The 2924-nt window shown below is 37.0% G+C and overlaps 1 protein-coding gene across 1 annotated transcript; it reads right to left on the bottom strand.

The window, feature by feature from the left end:
* Positions 1 to 242: 242 nt before the first annotated feature.
* On the bottom strand, positions 243 to 2324 carry LOC142621034 (trimethyltridecatetraene synthase-like). The gene is made up of 2 exons (XM_075794354.1): positions 1387 to 2324; positions 243 to 949 (listed from the first exon to the last, which is right to left on the bottom strand). The coding sequence occupies exons 1-2, from the start codon at positions 2296 to 2298 to the stop codon at positions 326 to 328; spliced, it is 1536 nt and encodes a 511-aa protein (XP_075650469.1). The 5' UTR covers positions 2299 to 2324; the 3' UTR covers positions 243 to 325.
* Positions 2325 to 2924: the final 600 nt, after the last annotated feature.

The raw sequence follows: 2924 nt of genomic DNA, 5'->3' as shown, positions 1-2924 counted from the left end.
TGTTATGAAACTAAGTATTGAACTTGAAAGAAACACAAGACATACATTTTTGTTCACGGTTTGGCAATCAAAACATTATGAACCTTGTAGTGTTGATTCACTAAAAAATTTAGTTTGTTAAAAAACTTATTTCGTTTACTATATTTTAAAATGAAGCCCCTTCAAAACTAACTTATTGTTTAAGATTTTATTTCTACTAACACAAAGCATGGGTACATGATGATTATGACAGCATTGTGCAGTGCCATGGGCTAACAACATAGATTAGAAACCCTTCGTACCAAAAGATCTGGCAACAGAAAAAATATTACACGTCAATTCACTACTAATAAAGATTAAGTGGGAGTCGAGGCTCCACTACTGCTATCAGTGGAAATTTCCGAGGTGTTGCCAATCCATAAACTTCATCCATGCCTAAATCTTCAACTCTCATATTGTCTGGTAATTTCCAGTTAAATCCATGTAACAAATTAGCCAAACTGGAGCTAATCATCTTTAGTCCAAGGCTGTAGCCAGGGCACATTCTCCTCCCAGAACCAAATGGCAATAGCTCAAAATTTTGTCCCTTCACATCAATATCCTTTCCTAAGAATCTCTCTGGGCAAAACTCTACAGGTGCATCCCATATTGAAGGATTTCTCCCTATACTCCATGTGTTTATGAAAATTCTAGTACCTTTGCGGATTTCATAACCGGCTACATTGCAATCTTCAAGAGCTAAATGTGGTGCAAGCAATACAGCCACAGGGTGCTTTCTCATTGTCTCTTTCATAATTGCATTAATATAAGGAAGTTGTGGAATGTCTTTCTCTTCCACCCATCTGTCTCTCCCAATTACTTTATCAAGCTCTTCAGTAGCCTTTTTGATGAGGTGTGGTTGCTTTAAGAGTTCAGACATTGCCCATTCCACAGTTGTTGCAGAGGTATCTGTGCCTCCAGCTATTAGGTCCTGAATTTGATGCACAAAATTAAAAGATTGTGAATTGATGGTAATGACTAGGGGCAACTAAAACTTGAAACTTGAAAGCTAAGGCCAAACTGTTTTGAATCTCTTTTAAGTGTAACCTATACACACAAACATGTGAGAGAGAGGTTGTAGAAAATAAGATGTAGACATCTTATGACTTAATTAAAACTAAGTATCTTAGGTAAGATCTGTTTCACTGGAAACTTGTTGTGGATTGCCTGAATTGCGCCAATTATATAATATATGTGTGCTTGCATGGTCAAAACATAGATAGAAGACATATTTGAAAGCTTTTTCACATGCCTTTCCAAAAAGAAAAAAGAAAAGTTCAATCAAGACAAAAATAAGAAGACCCCCCCCCCCCCCTTTCAAAACAAGACAAAAATAAGAATACTAAACTAGAAAGGTGGTTGTATTACCTGAGTAAACCCTTTTACGCTCTCATAGGTGAGCTTAACATCAAGATTAGGATCATCAGCCATCTGCAATAGTAAATCCACCATGTCCTTGGGCACAAAATCCTTCTCTCCTTCCCTCCTTGCCTTGTGTTCATCAAACACATGGTCATGGAATCGATCGAGCTTTTTTTTTAAAGCCTTCATTCGCTTAACGTACCCTTGCAAGTCCAAAAAATCGATCCATGGTATCCAATCTCCTATATTTAACACCCCATTCAACAAGAACAACTCATTTAATATTTCTTGGAACTCTTCTAGTGTAACTATTGAAGTCTCATCTTTGGACTCACTAAAATACTTCTTGCCTAATACAATTCTGCTTATAATACTTAGTGTAAGACATGAAAGATGGTCTTTTAGCATAATTGGCTTCCCTGACATGCTGCAAAGGCGTGACATAAAAACACGTCTTTCTTCAACACGAATATACTCATAGGACTCAAGTCGCTTTGAACTAAAGAGCTCGGAGAGGTATATTTTACGCCCTTGACGCCAATATGGTCCATAAGGTGCCCATGTGATATTGAGATAGTTATAAGTAGTATGCTTACCAGCTGCAGTTTGGGGTCTAGAGGCAAAGACATGGTCATGTGTCTTTAGGAATTGTTTTGCCACTTCTGCTGATGAGGCAACCACAACAGGAAAGGATCCAAACTTGAGTTGCATAATAGGTCCATATTTTTGAGACAATTTGTGAAGGGATTGGTGAGGAAGTGGACCAATAAGGTCTAGATTTCCTATGATAGGCCAAGGTGTAGGACCTGGTAGAGATTTCCGCTTGTGATATTGAAAATGGGATTTTTTAGAGAATAATATGAGTAGAGCAGCTAGCAATGCCATTGCTAAAACAACCAACCAAGAAGAAAACTCCATTGCTGGGATTTTTGTGGCTGCACTGATATGTGAGTTTGGTTCGGTTGAGGGGTTTATATTTTAGCATAATTTAATACTCACTAGTTAACCGTCCTTGTTACACACTGCTGCAGATGGACTACATCACCATGTTCACTATATTTTTATATAAGCATGTAACATGTGAATGTTGGATGACAAAATGTGTAGGGCTCGCCCTTAGTTTGACCAATTAGAAGGAATAAGTTGGGCCTCAATTGTACTAAACTCCATGTGTGCTTTAAACGTGATACTACTTTATTAAATATCCACTTTAAAAATGTTCGAAATCTATGGTAGTTGAGATTTCATGATGATACACGATTTTAGATATATATCCACTTTAAAAATGCTCGAATCTAGATTGAGATTCACCACATGAAATGTGCCGAGTTAAAAATAAAAATTAGCAGCCGCTATGCGAATAAAATGCTGCATAAGTTTATAACTGTGCCTAGGGGCGGAGCTAGGATTCTTTGTTTGGAGGGGGTAAATTTTGGTACTAATATAGGAGTCACGAGTCAAGATAAATCATCACATACATGTGCATATGCACATATATAAACAATTATATTTTGATACAAAAGTTGGTCATAGTTTATAAAATA

This window comes from Castanea sativa, chromosome 12, assembly GCF_040712315.1.
Source record: "Castanea sativa cultivar Marrone di Chiusa Pesio chromosome 12, ASM4071231v1".
Lineage (NCBI taxonomy): Eukaryota > Viridiplantae > Streptophyta > Magnoliopsida > Fagales > Fagaceae > Castanea > Castanea sativa.
Note: the sequence above shows the minus strand (reverse complement) of the source record. Positions and strands in the feature narration are given on the sequence as shown.

Excerpts from the sequence above, each read along its gene's own strand:
- LOC142621034 (XM_075794354.1), bottom strand. The coding sequence starts at position 2,298 with ATGGAGTTTTCTTCTTGGTTGGTTGTTTTAGCAATGGCATTGCTAGCT. Across the intron at positions 950-1,386 it reads GCGTAAAAGGGTTTACTCAG|GACCTAATAGCTGGAGGCAC; the intron begins GTAATACAACCA and ends CATCAAATTCAG.